Source organism: Lampetra planeri, chromosome 7, assembly GCF_965212315.1.
Source record: "Lampetra planeri chromosome 7, kcLamPlan1.2.h2, whole genome shotgun sequence".
NCBI classification, from domain to species: domain Eukaryota; kingdom Metazoa; phylum Chordata; class Hyperoartia; order Petromyzontiformes; family Petromyzontidae; genus Lampetra; species Lampetra planeri.
The window spans coordinates 13,101,723-13,119,941 of NC_136113.1; the positions used below are offsets into that span (position 1 = coordinate 13,101,723).

At 48.9% G+C, this 18,219-nt stretch overlaps 1 protein-coding gene across 1 annotated transcript; it reads left to right on the plus strand.

Moving 5' to 3' along the window:
• Positions 1-1,019: 1,019 nt before the first annotated feature.
• Positions 1,020-18,118, plus strand: LOC144720007 (putative tubulin polyglutamylase ttll-15). The gene is made up of 15 exons (XM_078596420.1): positions 1,020-1,938; positions 3,261-3,422; positions 3,989-4,108; positions 5,360-5,435; positions 6,283-6,352; positions 6,867-6,950; positions 9,248-9,332; positions 10,213-10,291; positions 11,259-11,367; positions 11,871-11,937; positions 12,055-12,117; positions 12,483-12,547; positions 13,143-13,227; positions 14,376-14,486; positions 17,198-18,118. The coding sequence occupies exons 1-15, from the start codon at positions 1,693-1,695 to the stop codon at positions 17,306-17,308; spliced, it is 1,533 nt and encodes a 510-aa protein (XP_078452546.1). The 5' UTR covers positions 1,020-1,692; the 3' UTR covers positions 17,309-18,118.
• The last annotated feature ends 101 nt before the right edge of the window (positions 18,119-18,219 follow it).

The following is an 18,219-nucleotide window of genomic DNA, read 5'->3' on the forward strand; positions in this document are numbered from 1 at the left end:
GAAATGAGGACAAACAGGGCAGAGTTGAGATTCCAAGAGACGAAACTCGGCGGCTTTTGATCCAAATTGTGTGAAAACTGGGAACTATTCATAGACAATCACATTTTTAGGATCGTCCCAAGGGTAGTAACAACAGGTCAGACAAATAAAGAGCAAATGTACGGACAATTACCTTGCAAATAGCCCCTTTAACTCGGCTCCAGTCCGCTTAGATTTAGAGATCTGACCAGGTCACATGAAAGAGCAAGGCCATAATTATAATATATAATATTCAAATATGCTCAACATGTATTCTAGATTTGAAGCTTTCGTGACTGCAAGGATTCATACTTTTTTTTGGTAAAGTCACGTAGGTAAAAAAAAAAAATAATATTGTTTTATTATTAATCTTTTTTACCTACGTGACTTTACTGAAAAAACCTAAGAGTATGCTCAAAATATCCCCCCCAAAATATTGCTATAAAATAGATGTATGTTAATATAATTGTGGTTATGGTTGTACTTTATAACCCCTAATCTCTGCCATTACAGACAATGAAATAAGAAAAGGTAGAAAAAACAGAGCAATGTAATACAATACGCTATTAGACATTATTGTAAAAAATAAATAAAAAGTCCATCCTGTGTGTTAGTGAATTTGTTCATATTTTAGGCAGGAAATTCGTTTTAAAATTTAGATATTTTTTTTCTGGGGGGAAACCCCCAGACCCCTGGAAGATTTGCCCCCCCTCCCCCCCAATGTTGACTCCATGGCTACGGCCTTATAATAGAGCATCTGCTAAAGGCTTTTGCCGCTGCTAGATGTTGTCACCATTGGGCAGTGCAGCAAAATCCACTGCAGCACTGCAATCCAATGCAGCCGCGGCCGACGTTTGGTGACATGATCCCATCAAGCTGCACGGCGTGGACCAGGGGGCCCTGATCCAGCAGTGGATTGACGTCATGGCGCTATAAGTGTCTTCCAACGGGGCTGATCGCATAGGCCGGGATTCCGTTCCCCTTCGCATTCCTTTCACCTCCTCCGTATCCCCCTCTGATCTCCTCCTCCCACCACCACCACCGAGCAGCAGCAGCTGCTGCTGGGTCTGGAGCTGCACGGATCGGAGCGGCATCTAGCGTACAGAATGCGCGTCGACAGCAATTTCGGCTCTCTGCTGCACGACCCCCAAATCTTCCCATCCCAGCTTCTTCCAAACTCCGTTCCGCTCTCCCTCTGCGCTCTTCCAGCTCCCGCAAGCTCCATCCATGCAGCTCCGTCCACGGCTCCGTCTCCTGCTCCCGCCACAGCTTCCATCAGTTTCCTCGTCCTCATCATCATCGTCGTCGTCTTTGTGTTGTCGTCGTTGTTGGTTATTGCGCCTCTGAACTCTCAGCTCCTGCAGTTGACGCAGCGGCGGAGGACGGCGCCACGGATGAATAAGGGGGACCTGGGGTGGGTGATTTCCGCTGCGAGGATTGCCACGGCAAACACGGCCCCGAGAAGTGTGGAGGCACACGCCGGCCCTTGTGGTAACGCACGGGATGCGCCTTGACACGGGGGATCTTTGCAGTGACACAGGGACCCTTGCGGCCCCTTCAGGTGACACGACGACCATTTGGGACCATTCTGTTGACACGTGGACCTTGTAAATTGACCCCTTGCATTGAAGCGCACAGGGGGCGGGGGACCCTTATGGTGACACAGGGGCCGAGATGCCCAGGGGTCGGAGCAGGGCACGGGGCTCCTGTCCCAGCGGCGGCACCCGCTGCTGGGCTGTCTTGCTGGGTACAACCGTGGGGCTCGTAATGAGCGCGGGTCTCGTTCAGGAGATGCGCGAGAGGTGGAGGAGCCAGGTCTTGGATTCGGGACCGGCTCCGATGGGTCCTGAGAGCGGCGCGGAGACACGGGCACGGCCACGCGAGCCGGAGCCCAGGGTGTATTGCCTGCTTGCGCCACACGTGAGTACTCTGGTCTACAGCCTCTTGGCAATGGCACAGCGGGGGGTCATTGGTGCATTGGAGAGTTTGAGGATCATCAGCTTTGTGATCGTCATGAGCAAGTGGATCATCGTCGCCACCGCCACGTTGTAAGGTGCTTGATTACCCGCAATCAGTCTACAGGATACATCTTGATTTGAAGCTTTCGTGACTGCGGGGATCCATACTCTTTGGTTCTTTCGGTAAAGTCACGTGGGTATAAAATAAAATAAATCACGACGTTTCGGGCACAACACTTGTGTCCGATGACGGGCGCTTGTGTTGCGCCTGAAACGTCGTGGTTGATTTTATTGTATACCTACGTGACCTTACCGAAATAACCAACGAGTACAGGATAAATGTAGAGCCCTTTTGTAAAGCCACTGCTGGATGAAGGCCTCCTGGCTCCACGCCGTGCTGGGGGGCGTGGGAACTATTCGTCTCACTACGCTGGTCAGTGTGGATTGGTGAAGTTGGGGAAGAAATCCGTGGGACCATAGACGCTGGGTACAACAATGGATTGGATGCACTGCCCGTAGTAAGAGAATCATCATTTTGACTGGTCGGGCTGTGTGTGTCGGTGTGTAGTCGGTGTCACCAGTGGGGCTGTGTGTAGTCGGTGTGTAGTCGGTGTCACCAGTGGGTCTGTGTGTGTCGGTGTGTAGTCGGTGTCACCAGTGGGGCTGTGTGTAGTCGGTGTGACCGGTGGGGCTGTGTGTGTCGGTGTGTAGTCGGTGTCACCAGTGGGTCTGTGTGTGTCGGTGTGTAGTCGGTGTCACCAGTGGGGCTGTGTGTAGTCGGTGTGACCGGTGGGGCTGTGTGTGTCGGTGTGTAGTCGGTGTCACCAGTGGGGCTGTGTGTGTCGGTGTGCAGTCGGTGTGACCGGTGGGGCTGTGTGTGTCGGTGTGTAGTCGGTGTGACCGGTGGGGCTGTGTGTGTCGGTGTGTAGTCGGGGTGACCGGTGGGGCTGTGTGTGTCTGTGTGTAGTCGGTGTGACCGGTGGGGCTGTGTGTGTCGGTGTGTAGTCGGTGTCACCAGTGGGGCTGTGTGTCGGTGTGTAGTCGGTGTGACTGGTCGGGCTGTGTGTGTCGGTGTGCAGTCGGTGTGACCGGTGGGGCTGTGTGTGTCGGTGTGTAGTCGGTGTGACCGGTGGGGCTGTGTGTGTCGGTGTGTAGTCGGTGTGACCGGTGGGGCTGTGTGTGTCGGTGTGTGTCGGTGTCACCGGTGGGGCTGTGTGTGTCTGTGTGTTGTCTGTGTGTGTCTGTGTGTGTCTGTGTGTGTCGGTGTGTGTCGGTGCGCTACAGCAGGGCGGCGATGGAGACCTGGAGGAGGTGCGCCGCGTCCTCGCACGTCTCGGATTCACTCGTGGGGGCCCCCAGTCCCGCTGGTCGCTCCTCTGGGCGCACGGCTACCCCCCCTTCAGCAGGCTGCTTCGTTGGGGGGCCCCCTCCATCCTGCCGCGCTGGGTGCGGCATGCACATCTTCATAATCGCCACTTTTAACGTAAAAAATAAAATCATCCATCGTTATAGTAATAGGTGTTTACCCTTTCAACTGGTACAAAAACTGACACCTTTATACAATGCATCATGTTTGCAATAACCACAACACAAGCAGTCAAAATGCAAACAAAAGAAACAACTCTGATGATGATAATGATATGCACTGTCCTTGAAGTTGATTGGTCCACACCCGAGACAGCTTTTCTTTGAGCCTAGTCTTCATTGGTATCATTATCATCATCAGAGTTGTTTATTTTTGGTTGCATTTTGACTGCTTGTGTTGTGGTTATTGCAAACATGATGCCTTGTATAAAGGTGTCAGTTTTTGTACCAGTTGAAAGGGTCAAAACCTATTACTATATTTTACCACTGGTAAAGGAGGTCTCATAGTATCATCCATCGTTCTTGCTATAAACGATATTGACAATGATCGGTCGTTTTATTGATCATGTTGACGATGATGATACTGACGACAACGATGATGATGATGATGTCGCTGATGACGATGTATTGTGTCCCCGTGCTGTCAGATTAACCACTTCCCCGGTTCAGGGTTCCTCACGAGTAAACTCCATGTCGCCTCCACTAACCTCACCTTCATTCCTCGCGCCTTCCACCTTCCGGAGGACACACTCCTGCTGATGGCTCAGGTACGTGGTGCAAATGTACACGAAAAACTACAAGTATCCATGCCAGCTGAGGTCCCTTTGACTTTTCACTTCACTTTCAAGGGAGACCTGAAACACGATGCAGACCATGTGATAATAATAATAATAATAAAAGTGATCATTTACATACACGTGTCACTCCACTGCTGAATGAAGGTCCTCTCCATGCCGTGTTAGTGATGGAGACTGTTTGACCATACTTCACCACTTTAGTCAGTGTTGAGTAGGTGAAGGGGGCATCCAGGACCGGTTCAGATAACACATTCCTGCTGTGGAGGGAGCTGGTAGGAACGTTGGGATGCTCAGTCAATGGCCAGGGTCAACGGCGGCGTGGTGTATTCCGCAAATATGCCCGACTGTGAGGGCGGGCACAAGCCGGCGTGAGTAGGTTAAACGTTGAGTTTTATAAGGGCACCACGGGGTGACCAGCCCCACCCCACCCAGTGCCACCCCTCCCACCCCCCACCCAGCCCCACCCTCCCCATCCAGCCTCTCCCCACCCTCCCCTCCCCACCCAGCCCCTCCCCACCCAGCCCCTCCCTCCCACCCAGCCCCTCTCTGCACGACGGACGGACACAATAATCCCCTGTGGGCTGGTGGAACCAGTGGGTTTCTACCAGTATCACTCGCCACTGATGTTAGTAGTCTCTGAAAAGTTAGAGTCAGATCGCCAGATTCATAGCGAAGTGCGCTAACCACCACGCCACCGCTCCTCACATATTCTGAAATGAAGTCGAACACAAGAGCATACGTGGCCTAAATACTAATCATTACAGGGGAACATCACACGATACATACACATTTAACAATTACAAAAAAACAACCATTATCTTATATAGAATAGATCTTTGTTATATTTTAAATGAAGTTTGAGGTATGCATCAGTTACCACCCATGGCTAATGTCAGTGGCGAGTGATATCTGAAGCAGTCGTGGGCCTCCTCGAGGTTGATTCAGTGTGTAAACATCAGCACTAGATTGACAAAGGCGGCCCGCGTGTGGTGCTGGCCACAGCAATACCACGTTCCGCCATGCGGACTTTATTAGGTGCTTGCTAACAGCGTTTGCCCCAACAGTCTGGCAAAGATCTTAGGGAAAGAGGTCTTTGATTTGTTTTGGTATGTGTGTGCGTCAGATGCACCAGCACCACCTGCCGCACACGCACGTATAGCAGCACTTGCCCGAACAGCCTGTTGAAGCCGATACTGGGCATTTTTTTTGTAATTTCCTCAGGCGAAGGAGCAACCCAAGAAGCTGTGGCTTCAAAAGTCCAAGAGCCACCGCGGAATACAGATCGTGTCCCCGCATGGTGAGATCAGTTGTTGGTGTTCATGGCGGAAAAGTGAGATGACGAAAGGCCCATATTAATGGTTAGCGACAGCCAAAATGGTCAGCATTAAGCCGACTTGGGTGCCATGGTGGCAAGTTGTTAATTACCTCGCCTGGGACACAGGAGGTCGTGGGTTCGATCTCAAACCCGGCACCAGTATATTTGGAATTTGCACGTTCTCCCCGTGGTCACGTGGATCTTTCTCCGGGTCTTCCGGTGTTTACCTCCACATTTGGAAACGTGCGTTTAAACTATTTGGCTGTTATAAATGTCCTCATGATTAGCCACATCTTCTTGGTTCTTTCGGTAAAGTCACGTAGAAGGGAAGTAATAAAATAATACAAATAAAACATAATAAAACAATTCTCACGACGTTTCGGCCACAGCGCAAGCAGCCGTCCTCAGGTGAAAACCAGGTCTGTCGAGGCGACAGCGTCAGACGCTGTCGCCTCGACAGACGCTGTCGCCTCGACAGACCTGGTTTTCACCTGAGGACGGCTGCTTGCGTTGTGGCCGAAACGTCGTGAGAATTGTTTTATTATGTTTTATTTTTATTATTTTATTACTTCCCTTCTACGTGACTTTACCGAAAGAACCAAGAAGATGAATCCCTGCAGTCACGAAAGCTTTAAATCGAAATTAGCCACATCGTTGAGTTATCATTTGTGGCCAAGATCACTTCAAAAAATAATTCATAGTTTTTGTTAATATGTATATAGTTTTTGTAGACTTTGATCAGCCAGGCTTGTTAAAAAAACACTTGCTTTGTTGATAGTACCAACGGCCCTACTTCCTTTCACTGTCACCTCTCTCGCGTTCCCCGTAGACGTGGAGCGTCTGGGAGCAGACGTCTTCGTGCAAGAGTTCGTTCAGCGACCGCTGCTCATTGACGGGAGGTCAGCACCGTGCGTGTGTCTGTGTGCGCACACACAAGCACGTGTGTTCAAACACTTGTGGAGGGGGACTTGGGAAAAACGCCAGTGGGCCGCTGGGCACTGACTCGCAATTTGGAAGCGACAAAGAGATGCTCACAACAATGAGCAGAGCATTTGGAGGCGAGAAGGCAGCATAATGGCGCAGCGGGGAGCACCCAGAAGGAACCCAGACATATGAGAGGGCAACACTCAAAGTTTCGCACGGATATTTTCGCTTCCTACTGCTGTACCGCATTCAGGGCGATGTTGTTTTATGTACGTGTGCATGTTGGATATCTTCCGCACCGTACGTAGCCAACCGTGCTCATCGGAGGTGACCGGAGCCTTGAAGTTGACCACGGGGTGGAGTTGGCAGTGCGGATGGCCACGGGGAGGAAGATGTTCCAGGCAACGTCCGCTGCAGTGGCGGAAGAACGGAGTGACCTCCCGTTGATTGGCGACGCTGTGATTGCGATGTTTTTCGTGCTGAGTGCAGGAAGTTCGACGTGGGAATTTACGTGGTGGTGACGTCTGTGCAGCCCCTGCGGGTGTACGCGTACGACGAGGAGGTGCTCCTGAGGTCGGCGCACGCTGAATATCAACTCGCGTTCAAAGCCATCCCCGGCCTTGCCCATGCTTATCTAGAAAACAACCTTCTCCACCCACCACGCCCCAGCCCACTCCCTCAGCTTCACGGACTGTGGCCTATTTATGTATTTAGCAACTGTGACCCCAGCCTCTGGAACTCCCTCCCCGGACAAATTCGCCTGGCCCACACTTCTCTTTGCATTCAAGTCTCTCGTCAGGAACCTTCCTCTTCAAACCCGTGCCCTCTTATAAATCTCTCCCGTTCCTCACGTGTTATGCTGCGCTCTGAGACATTTGTTACGTTTATGGGTGTTGCACAAACCTAAGTTGATCATTTGTTGCTACAAAGACAAAGTTCCCCTATTTGCCTTGAACATACTTTTGGGGCAAGTGCTGTTAGGAGTACCTATAAAGACCGGCACGGCACACGACAGCGTGGGTGGCCAGCAACCACGCCCGGCCGCCTTTGTCTCCCGAGTGGCGATGTTTACGCACCGCACCAGGTACTCATTTGAGGCTGAGTCGACCTAGGGGAGGCCCAGGACCGGTTCAGATAATCGTCATAGATGTTGGCCATGAGCGGGAATCGAACTCGCGTCGCCAGGTTCGCAGTGCAACGCGCTCACCGCTCCACTACAGCGGGGTTGGTGGGTCGCGCAGAAATGGGACATGCGGTAGGCGCCCACCTACTAAGTTCATACTCGGTGCCTGTAGGCGGTGGTGGCGAGGGGGTAGATACATTGGTGGGACACGGAAGCTCGTGGGGGTGGGGAAGGTGGTGGGGGGTAGGGCGGGGGAAGATGGTGGGGGCGGGTGAAGGTGGTGGGGGGTAGGGCGGGGGAAGGTGGTGGGGGCGGGTGAAGGTGGTGGGGGGTAGGGCGGGGGAAGGTGGTGAGGGCGGGTGAAGGTGGTGGGGGAAGGTGGCGGGAGGGAAGGCGGGTGAAGGTGGTGGGGGGTAGGGCGGGGGAAGGTGGTGGGGGGTAGGGCGGGGGAAGGTGGTGGGGGCGGGTGAAGGTGGTGGGGGCGGGGGAAGGTGGTGGGGGGTAGGGCGGGGGGAAGGTGGTGGGGGCGGAGGAAGGTGGTAGGCAGGTAGGGGGTAGGGCGGGGGAAGGTGGTGGGGGGTAGGGCGGGGGAAGGTGGTGGGGGCGGGTGAAGGTGGCGGGAGGTTGGGCGGGAGGAAGGTTGTGGGGGCGGGGGAAGGTGGTGGGGGTGGGTGAAGGTGGCGGGAGGTAAGGCGGGAGGAAGGTGGTTGGGGGTAGGGCGGGGGAAGGTGGGGGGAAGGGGACTGGGGGGAGGGGTGTACGAAGCAGGTGGGTGGATAATCTTGATTTGAAGCTTTCGTGACTGCAGGTATCCATACTCTTTGGTTCTTTCGGTAAAGTCACGTGGGTATAAAATAAATGACGACGTTTCGGGCGCAACGCAAGCGTCCGTCATCAGGTGCCACTGGGGAGACATGCCGGACGCTTGTGTTGCGCCCGAAACGTCGTGAATTATTTTATTTTATAACTACGTGACTTTACCGAAAGAACCAAAGAGTAAGGTAGGTGAGTGTTTGTACCAATAGTATAAGTGTTGGTAAGGGGATTTTCTTTTTAAATCCTTTATATTAAGTTCACTTGCTTGCTTACGACCGTGCAAATCTTTCGGTCGTTTTTTAACCCACTTCCCGTTATCCAATCGAGCTGACATTTTCCACACAGACTCGTTGTGCGTGACAATTAATGTTCGTGAAAATTTTTTTTCCAAAATGTTACACTTTTTAGGACAAAAATATTATATTTAATCACCAATTGCTTAATGGTGCCATGCAATCATCTGACCCATAGGTGGCAACCATCTCAAGCCAGAGGACGAGAGGACTCTAGCCGCCACGCATATAAAGAATTTATAGTGAAAAACTTTGTTCTTACGGGTTATCTTTTTTCACTTGTGGAGCCCAGCCCCACCGGTCCCCAACAACAAGCTGCCACTGCCTGCACAAGGCATGACAACTCGTGTCTCATTGTATCCTCCCCAGTTACCTGCTATTCATTTAACCGATGCAACGTTTCAGATTTTCATTCCTGTGAATGTCATGAACATTTGGCTGTTATTAAGCAAAGCCTGCATCATTTTCTATGCACTTGTGCCAAACTGCAAACAGGACCAGCATTCACCGGCTTCGTTTGGCAAATAGCAAGCAGGATCCAGACGGCGGTGACGATTTCTAAATATAGCCGACCATGATGAACCCGTAGCTTTCCATCACATCTATGCTTTTCCCGTACTTCTTGTTTTCACCGTCAGGTTCTGCAGCAAGAATTACCTACCCTTTGACCCCAGGGATGTGCTCTCGTATGTGGTGGGTGACGACTACACCCCAACGTGGGAGGTGAGATGCTTCTTATTCTTGCCACGGGCACCCCGCACTAAAATTCGTCATCATCATAATTTTTATTCGCCGGCATGCACTGATCAATCCACTGCAGGACAAAGTTATTTCCACGCCGTGCGCGTTGTTGGGGGTTATTTGAGCAGACATCACCATTCTGGCCACTGTCTGTTGGTGAAGGCGTGCAGCAGAAACGCAGATGCGCACAAGTCGAGTAGAGATTTGAAGCTTTCGTGACTGCAGGAATCCATACTCTTTGGTTCTTTCGGTAAAGTCACGTAGGTAGATACAAATGATAGATCACGACGTTTCGGCGATCGATAGACCTGTTCTTCACCTGAGGACGGCTGCTTGCGTTGTGGCCGAAACGTCGTGATAATTGTATTTTATTATGTTTTACTTATATTATTTTATTATTATTTCCCTTCTACGTGACTTTACCGAAAGAACCAAGAAGATGAATCCCTGTCGGGATCTATAATTTTTTCGACCTACGTGACTTTACCGAAAGAACCAAAGAGTATACATAATAGTTTTTTTGAGGTTATATCGCGTTAGATCCCCCGTATATTTATGCGATCTAACCCAATAAAAACCTGTATCATGGATGATATTCGTCGCGAAAGCCTCCGTGTTAAACTGAGTAGAATACAGGACAACAATGGATTTTGCTGCATTGCCCCGTGCTGCTCAGCCTATTTGATGTAATGTGGTCACCCACCCAAGCACGATGGCTACGCGGACCCATCTCATCAGATCTTGTAAGCTAAGCGGGATTGAGCCAATGAAAAAAAAAACATCTTGTACATCACCACACGTGCACCCGATGTTTAGTTTGTCACTCTGTATGTTCTCGTTCTTCTGGGGATTTGCGGAAGAGATGCCATCCCTGAAGCGCGCGTATGTGGACCACAAGTACAGCCACAAGCAGACGCTGGCCGCTCACCTGCGCTCGCTCGGTGGGGCCGCACTGGGTCACATCGAAGAGTGCACGACAGAGACAAAGATCCCCCGTATAGCCTTAACAGACTGTAGGGGCAAGTGTTGTTAGCGAGCACCTATGAAGGCCGCCATGGCGCAAGAGGGGGTGGGCGGCCAGCACCACGGCCGGCAGCCTTTGTCTCCCCAGTGGCAATGATTTACGCAACGCACCAAATACTCATTTGAGGCTGAGTCGACCTAGGGGAGGCCCCGGGACCGGTTCAGATAATTCGTCACTGGTGTTGGCCGTGAGCGGGAATCGAACTCGGGTCGCCGGGTTAGTTGCGCAGCGCAGCGTAGCGCTAACCACTACACCACCGCAGGACAGACACAGTACACATTGACAAAGATCGTGACACTTGCACACAGTCGCAGACACACAGTCACGCCAGAGCTCTTACATTAAAAAAAACATTTTTAATTTGGTAAATGTCAATAAAATCCCGATTTTCTGGGTCTCAAGGTGCAGCAGGGAGGGGATCACACCCATCACCTCTCCGCCCGCGCGACACACAGACACTGATCGACATAGACGTGGATGCACACACGCGCTAAGTACGAGCACACGCATAATACACCATACGCACACGAGAGAGAGAACCGTGCACACACAAACACGCACAAACACGCACATTACCTTAAGGCGTTTCATTGTTGTTTTACCGCTCTTGTAGAAGATTAAAAGGTCCACCATCGAAGTGTGGATAAAGATGCCCATTGCAGTGACTGCAGCAACAGTTTCGTGACATCATATTCAGGGGTCATTCTCTGATGCAGTGTGATGCGCTGCTCACTGCAGAGTTCCAAATGACAATGCATTCATTTGCACGACACGACGCCGATGCTCTCACAATTGGGAGAGAATAACATTTGCACGAAGTGTTAAAGATTTGCTAATTGCACAAAGCTGCCTTAGACTCTCCTCCACTGCTCTCCCTGCTGCAGGCATGGCCCCCGAACGGCTGTGGGATGACATCAAGAAGGCGATTGCTGACCTCCTATTGGTCAAGGAGCCTCAGCTCAATGCATCGCTGCAGGGACATGCCTCACACTGGTAAGGCCTCTGTATGACTCGTCACTTTATGCTGCCCGTCTCTCTCTCTCTCTATATCACTCGGCAAGCGATGTACTACTCATCAAACTATCACTGGATACTCTCTCTACCACTCATCGTTCTTTTTTATTCCACATGTCACTCTTTCAACCACAAGTCAATCTTTCCGCCACTTGTAACACTGCCACTGATCACTCTCTACAAAGTGTCTGACTCTCTCCAAGTGACACACCCAGCGAAACATTTTCTTAGACGCATACTGTAATACAAAGTCATGGTATATGACTCACAAAACATTGGTGGGGGGTAGCAAATTCATCTTTTGACCCTCCTTTGGATAGGCTTCACTCTCTGAACGCTCATCACACGCTCCACCACCAATGACTTCCCAGCACCACACTCACCGACGCCCAAAGCGCATCAAATGATTGCTGGCGATGACTATGCGTATGATTGGAAGTTGAGCCCACACGGCCCTGCATCTCTCTCTCTCCCGGCTACAGGAAGTTCTTTGAGTTGGTCCGGTTTGACTTCCTGCTCGACGAGGACTTGAACATTCATCTGATGGAGGTGAGGTCCTCGTGCGTACGCGCACGCGGCTTAACGTCCGCGAGTGCACTCGCACATATTTACCCCAAATCCCAAAAACCCTGAACTGACGAGAGTGCACGTGTCACGTGTATGCAGGTCAACATGTCTCCTAACCTCTCCTCTCGACACTTCCCACCGAACAGACTCCTCTATGAGCAGGTGGGTGAGGAAGAGAACTGCATCACCTGCCTCCTTAGCCGCCCACCACCACCTTTAATAGTCACACCTCAAGTGAGGAGTTCACTACGACAGGGCTTTGAAGTTTCATCATTAGCCGCGTCATGATGCATTGATTTAAATAATTATTTGAAATGTATTATGCTAGCGATACAAGTTAAATCGCGCGTGTGAGAAACGATTATTTACAATTTATGTATGTTGCATGTCGTGGGTTCATGCAGATGGATTGATTCTTCGTCTCTGACATGACACCATGAGCACAGTTGGGATAAAAGATAAAATCATTTTTTAAAAGAATGTGAAGTTCATAAGCATCAGCCTATGCCTCCATGGATCACACACAGGTTCTGTTCAGCACACTACAGCTGGTGGGGGTAGCCAGCAGCGTCATCCAAGGTGACACACACAGGTAAGTTCAGCACACCTGTAGTACATTTGCAGTGCATCTTTAGTTAAAGCAACAACATTCTGGCGCCACTGTCAAGGGATGGATGTTAAACCGCAAATGTCTACTGTTTTTCATCAGAATTAAAATTACAAATCCAACTTCTTTGGGTATTGGCAGAGGTGGCAACTTATCTCCAAATTGATCTAAACTTAGGTTCACAATTTAGTCAAATATTGAGTCGAGGAAATCTATAATTTTTTGTAAATATCTTAAAAATTCCAACTATACTCTTTGGTTAATTCGGTAAAGTCACGTAGGTATAAAATCAAATAAATTAAATGACGACGTTTCGATTGCAACACAAGCAATCATCATCAGGTGGGTAAACCACAGCAAGAAATTGTTTTGCTGAAGTGGGAGAGAGATGCCGAGATAAGAGGTTATATAGGTAAGAGAGGGGGGAGGGGCAAGGGAGGGGGGTAGGGGGAGTTAAATAAAAACATGACATATGACGTCACGTGTGTCCTGCTGAAAATATACGATGGAAGAACCGTGATTTAACGAGTTGAATCGTCATTAACAGGCGAGCACTAACTGGGCCCTCTCCACTTTGCAGTGTGGCTATGCAGGTGAGCGATCGTGACATACAGACGCACCCCGAGCTCTGTCTGCACCACTGCCGGGACTCCTGCGAACACAAAGTGCGTACGCGTCGTGGCCAAGCCACTTGTTCTTACGCCCAACTCTCATTGTGCTTTTGTCCAACACTGTGAAGTACGACCCCCGCTCGTGAAAGCCGAGAACACTGCGACGAGGAATCATGGGGCATTTGTGAATATAGATTTAAAATCAACTGATAATACGAACCAATGTTTTGGCTTCAAAAGTTTAAACCCACTCTCTCTATATTTTATTAAATGAAATTGTAGTTGCTACACCATCGTTGGCAGCTACTAACAGGTGACCAAAAATATAACCTGGATATGCCACAAAATGATTGTTTGTAAAGCAGACTTTTCAGGTTACTAACAGTAAAACGTGGCCTGCTTTTATCAAAAAGGAGCCTCTAAATCGTCATTGGTAACAACAAAAAACGTATTCAATTGTAATTATATTGCAATTACCAAGTTTGTTTTTATAAACTCAATTTAAATTGCTCATGAATTGAGCCAGTAGAATAACTCTTCGAGGCGATTAATCCCAATCAGGTGGTCAACAGGAGTGGCAGTGTCTTCCATATGATGGAACTATTTTGAGAAATCGAAAAATTTACTTCCTGCATCTCAAAATTGGACAGCATGCAAAATAAATCCCCGAGTTGTGTGCTGTGTCTCTAAAGCTGCACATAATTGTCACGTGCCGACATGCCGGGCAGTCCCAGATGAGTACTCTATAAACAGTAACCACTGAATTCCAGATAAGAATTGTGATTTTCGGTGGTTTCAACGGTGCTTTTCTTGTCTTACAAGAGCAATGTGACACTAGCTATAAACGTGAACAAAGTGCCACAAAAAATAACAGGGGTTTGTAAAGAAACGCGTATATCAGGGGAATCCACCCCTGAATTCACACATTGTACACTCGCCAAGCACAGATGTTCAACCTGGATCTTTAAAGCTCAACATCTCATGGAAGTATAGCTCTGATGTGTTTTTTTCTCTTTGGGTTGTACCACGTGTCGTTCAATACGATGTCGGATGTTTTGCACCAAAAATGAGTTACAAGATTTGAGGATACAACAACAGAGTGAGTTAAAAAAAAGCGTGTAATAAACAATAAACTACGAGGTTATCCCATGACCTGTTTCCTCCTGCGTCCCCCCACCCCCCTCTGCATCCTGTGGTGGCAGTGCCAGCTGTGCGAGTCTTGTCTCAGCGCGGCCTGGCGCTCCGCTCTCAAGGACGCTCACCTGGAGCACACGCGGAGGTGGAGCGCTCGCAGGGTCGTCCCACCTGCCACGGTGACCACGCAGTCACACACGCGGGCGTCTGCTCACATCGAGAGCAGCGCCATCAATTCAGATGCACATTTTAGGGGCCGTCCATAAATGACTTCACGCGATTTTGGACGAATTTTGACCCCCCCCCCCCTTTGTCACACGGCGTCACAAAAAGTCAGACTCCCCCCCCCCCTCAAATATGACGTCACAAAGCTCTGCCCCCCCCCAAATAGAACATGCTTCAAATCGCTTTAAACTTTTGGTCATTGTAGTGCGTATTTAATGTGGCGCTGCACTCTGATGTTGTAGGAGAAAACATTTATTAAAACGTCTATATTTATTTAAAGTTGCGCATTTTGATGTGACGTCACATTTCTCAAAGCCCCCCCCCCCCCATCACACATCGTCACAAATGTCTGACCCCCCCCCCTAGGTGCGTGACGTCATTTATGGACGGCCCCTTACACACTCTCAAGATATGGTTATTCGTTAGTGTATCATTATGGCTTTCGCGACCAATATCATCCATAATACAGTTTTGTTTTTGGGTTAGATCGCGTAAATATATAAATGTGTCGTTACACCCACCACCACCCGACACAGCCAATACCGACTATAATCACTCAGGAATGTCTGTCCTTAACGCTCGTGACGTGACTCCACATTGACCAGCCCCCCTCATTAATATTCATGAGCAGGTGACGTCCTCCAAATGGACACTCCCCCCCCACTGCATTAATAATCATGAGCGGGTGACGTCACTCAATATGGAGTACTCCCCCCCCCTCACTAATAATCATGTGCAAGTGACGTCACTCCACATCGAACAGCCCCCCTCATTAATAATCATGAGCAGGTGACGTCCTCCAAATGGACCCCCCCCCCCCCCATTATTACCTATGAGCCAAGAACGTCTGTGTGCAACGCTCGTGACGTCACTCCACGTCGACCAGCCCCCCCTCATTAATAATCATGAGCAGGTGGCGTCACTCAACATCGAACAGCCCCCCTAATTAATAATTATTATAAGGTGACGTCTTCCAAATGGACTCCCCCCCCCCCGCCAATAATATTAATTAGCGGCTGACGTCACTCCACATGGGGGGCCGAGGTGCCTCCTCTCCCCTCCTCGGCATCAACTTTACAACCCTCACTACAAAGGCAGAACCCTCACGTCATCACGTGATCTCCGTCACGCTGTTGAGACATCGAAGTAAAAAGGACGTCGTGATGGGCACGGAATTATAATTACTGGCGAAACGTCGTACTCCGATTGTAAATGTACAAGTGACGAATTGGCATGTTCTGTTTACGTGACAAACCTTACAAAAAAACCTGTATTGTGGACTTAGTATGTCAACCAGTTAAGACATTCAGATAAAACTGTCAACCTTGTTCATAAAATGACCGGTGTTGAACGTATTCTGCCAAACTTTTTCATCGACACTGAGATAGTGGTCATTGTGCATTCAGTTCTGTCTATGCCAAGCCAATAACTTTACCCAAAGTTGTTTTCTTTAACTATAAGACCATTTTAAAACTGCGATTACCTTCAAAACGACATCCCATGTTGAGATGATTTTGTAATGTTTACTGTCAGGCCGAGTGGCTTGTGTAACTGCCCGAGTGGAAAACAACTCTCTCCCCGTCACGTGTCGAATTATTTTGACTGAACATAATGACCTCGGTGCACCACTGCCCATCTCATCGATTTCCCTGCTGTTCAGCCATGGGCTACATCCAAAACTGATACTGTACATTCTTCTGAAAAAAGGGTACTTCTGTAAACAAGGACAATTAACGGCTTCATTGTAATCAGCAGCCTACAAAACATTCATGTTTTGTTCCAGCTCCCGAACTGAATTGACCAAAAATTGCAATTCGGGATACTCCCGAAGTGTCAAGTTACACGATCTGAACCCATCAACTAGGCAATATATAGTTGCATGTGTTTTTTTAACTATTTTTTTTATTTTACCAGGTAAGGCCCACTGAGCTATGTAGCCGTTTTTTCATAAACGACCCGGCCACAAATGAAAGCTCAACGAAGCGGCTTATTGCGTGGAAAGTGACAGCAGTAAAACTCTAAACGCTTGCTTTTAAATATGGAGGGAAAAACCGGAGTACCCAGAGAAAAGGCCACATGACCACGGGGAAAGCATGCAAACTCCAAATATACAGGGTTCAGGGTTGGGATCGAACCCACAACCTCCTGCATACCAGGCAAGTTCGTTAAAATCTCACCACCGCGGTGCCAAAACCTATTCAGGGCAGTCACTTAACTTAAATACAAAAGTGCAGCCCTTTGTCAACAGATTTGCTGGATGGGGTTGGACTTCCCGACTGCAAGTTGTCTGACCACGTTGGTCAGTGCAGGTTTAAAACCAGGATCAGACAATGCACCATTTACATCTCAACCCTGCTTCGCTTTTGAGACCTGATGCGATCAATCATCTAATGGATTACTATCCTTTACTCCCCCCCCCCCCCCATATCAACATTTTATTCTTGACCCAACACATTATTCGAAAGGTACTTTGTAGAGTTACAAGTTCACCAAAGGGACCCTTCTCATGCAAGGTGGCATACTGTTAGAAGCCAAGTCGCATCAAACGCAATGGGTCTATTTAACATCCCGAACAAGGGAATTTTCCCATCTTTAGGACAGCATAATAGATAATTGGATGTAATTGGTCATGTTCTGCCTTCACCTATACACAACATTCCCACAGGACCAGCGTGGATGGGACCCCCTACAAGAGGCAAGACTATCTGAACACAACCAGCTCATGGCCTGGTGGTTCAAAGGGAAGTGCTTGCAAGACATCACTTGGTGCTTCTGATATTTGTGCACCCACTGGCACAACCCAGCACACTGCGAAATAAACGGTGTCAAAATCCGCTTCCAAAGTATATATTTTGACCTCGTGCGAGCATTCATTTAAACATGCCAAAATGCATTTAATACTTTGAACCGCTACACTCCATTTTGTAAAACTGATTAATTTGCACATTTTAATTGTATAAGTATAGGATTTTTTTTAAAGGTGTGTGCATACCTAAAGTCAACACGTGCATGTCCATGGCATTTCATGTTTATAATCAGTACAATACAAATTATGCATTGAAAAGGGTTACATCTGGATATTTTAAACGAGTAGACCCTAAAAGACAAAGCAGCCAGCAACAACCATAATGGTGTAATCGCATGAATTGAGCAAGCTTGAACTTGGGACAAGATGAAGTAATTCCCCAGTGCATGCAGTCGTTTTTACCTGCAGCATCAACACCATACAAAATCCGTCTGGTAGATGTGCAGTAACGGTGGAAGTTGCAATGGAAAATCGGCAACCGTCAGTGAGCAAATAAAGTGAATCGGCGAGCGCTGGACCCAACTTCTTATCAGAGGTAGGGGACTGGGTGCTCCCATCTGATAGGACAGCGATGACAACATTGACTAGATCTGCACTTTGTAATCAAATTATTCAAAGCTTTAGCTTGGAAAAACAAAGGCTGCACACCTCATTCAATGCTGTTTGGATATGCGACAAGGTAGGGCTATCCATGCTTTAAAATGCATGCAATGACATGTGTGCAGGCATAGGTGTGGTGGTACTTTGCAAAGGGGGATGAGTGGTGCAGTTATAAACCCAGCAATGAAAGTTAAATTACTAGTCACGGATAACATTGGTGGGCAGTGAAGTCTGGGCAAATCTCCAATCCACCCACTTCACCCGCCACCGTGGTTATATGC